Below are 1,642 nucleotides of genomic sequence, written 5' to 3'. Positions count from 1 at the left end.
GCAGACTTTTTAGCAGGGCCTGTTGCGACAGGACAAGGGGGAATGGCTTTAAACTAAAGGGGGCTAGGTTTAGACTAGATATAAGTAAGAAATTGTTTACGCTGAGGGTGGTGAAACCCTGGCACAGGTTGCCCAGTGAGGTGGTGGCTGCCCCATCCCTGGAAACATTCAAGGTGAGGTTGGACAGGGCTCTGAGCCACCTGATCTAGTTGAAGATGTCCCTGCCCACGGCAGGGGGGGTTGGACTAGATGACCTTTAGAGGTCCCTTCCAACCCAAACTATTCTATGATTCTATGAAATGAAGAGAATGGTCACAGAAGTTACATGGTTGTATGTCAGTACCAGAAACTTTTCTTAAGCAATCTAGTAGCGACATTTCAGATTACACAGTTTTCATTAGAGAAAGGCAAACTTGGTCTCTTGAACTATTTGAAAGTAGATTAAAAACCAAGCTGGCAGGATAATGTGACAACAGAAAAATCTGCTTGGGCAGTGAGGAAAAACTCCGATAAAATATTTCACCAAAAAGAAAGAAGTGTTGCTAGAATTTCATCTAACTTTAGTAAAGCTTAGCTGCACTTACTACCCTTACCCTAGATATATATTTAAACCTAAATATAGATATGGAGATACCCTTCTTCTAAAATTTATGCAGGTTTTATGATTAAGTATCTGTAAAATTTAATGCAACATTTGATTTCGTCAGACAGTAAAACAGTCTGCAGTGTATCAAACAGTATGGATATTATCAATTTAAATCAGTTATAAAGACTGCTGTTAGCCAGCAGCTAAACACGCATTTCTTCAAACGCATTTAATTCTGTAGATGCTTTTAAAATCCAGCAGTGCTATTTAGTTACACCAGCCACTCCCCAAAATTAGTACAAACATTATGATCTTAACATCTTCCCCCTTAATTTCTTTTCCTCTCAAAACAAAACGCGTAAAAGCTCTCAAACTTACTGAAATGTTTACTGTCTGCTTCTTTCTCAATTTTTTGGGGTCTATTTGCGCCACAACCACATCTGGGCATCGAGCTGCTTCAATCCTACAAAATAAAATCAAGTGGCTACATTTTTTCCTTTTTGTAACAGGTGGTTATATGCCAGATGTCTCTGAAATACTGCACCTGCGGAAATCTTCAGGTACGTAAAGCGCTGACTATACCGGCAATTCTTACAGAAGGTTTGACTTGAGAGTTACCGATCAAGTAATTCTCAGTTTCTACACGACTGCTCTGGCCTCCTCGAAGCTTGCTTACATCCTAACTTGCCTGAAGCGCGGCAACCCCCCCCCGGCCCCGCCCCCCCCCCCCGCCGCTGGTACGGAGGGCCAAGAACTGGACCTCCATCTTTCTGTGGAAAATAGAGCAGCATCGGCCCTCAGAGCTGCGGATGGCTGCGGAGTAGCGAGCCCGCCGAGGCACACGCCGCGAAGCGCGGCGTGCAGCGGGCGTTACACAGCCCTAGAGAAGCAGCAGCCTCCCAGAAAGCGCATGGGTTTAGACCCGATGCGGGACGGGATCCCACCGCACCGGGTGCACTGGGGAAGCGGCCTTTCGGGCTGCGGCTGGCAGGTTAACGGTAGCACGACACAGCCGCCCTCCCGCACCCCAACGCGAAGCTCGGCCCGGGCAGCACC

At 46.5% G+C, this 1,642-nt stretch overlaps 1 protein-coding gene across 1 annotated transcript in view; it reads right to left on the bottom strand.

Moving 5' to 3' along the window:
- GEMIN2 (gem nuclear organelle associated protein 2) overlaps positions 1–1,642 on the bottom strand; it is a 10,776-nt gene that overhangs the window by 7,403 nt on the left and 1,731 nt on the right. Inside the window, exon 3 of the mRNA XM_009280900.2 lies at positions 965–1,049. Within this exon, the coding sequence (XP_009279175.1) occupies positions 965–1,049 (85 nt within the window). The remainder of the gene's footprint in view (positions 1–964; positions 1,050–1,642) is intronic.

Source organism: Aptenodytes forsteri, unplaced genomic scaffold (genome assembly GCF_000699145.1).
Source record: "Aptenodytes forsteri isolate BGI_AS27 unplaced genomic scaffold, ASM69914v1 Scaffold193, whole genome shotgun sequence".
Taxonomy (NCBI): domain Eukaryota; kingdom Metazoa; phylum Chordata; class Aves; order Sphenisciformes; family Spheniscidae; genus Aptenodytes; species Aptenodytes forsteri.
Note: the sequence above shows the minus strand (reverse complement) of the source record. Positions and strands in the feature narration are given on the sequence as shown.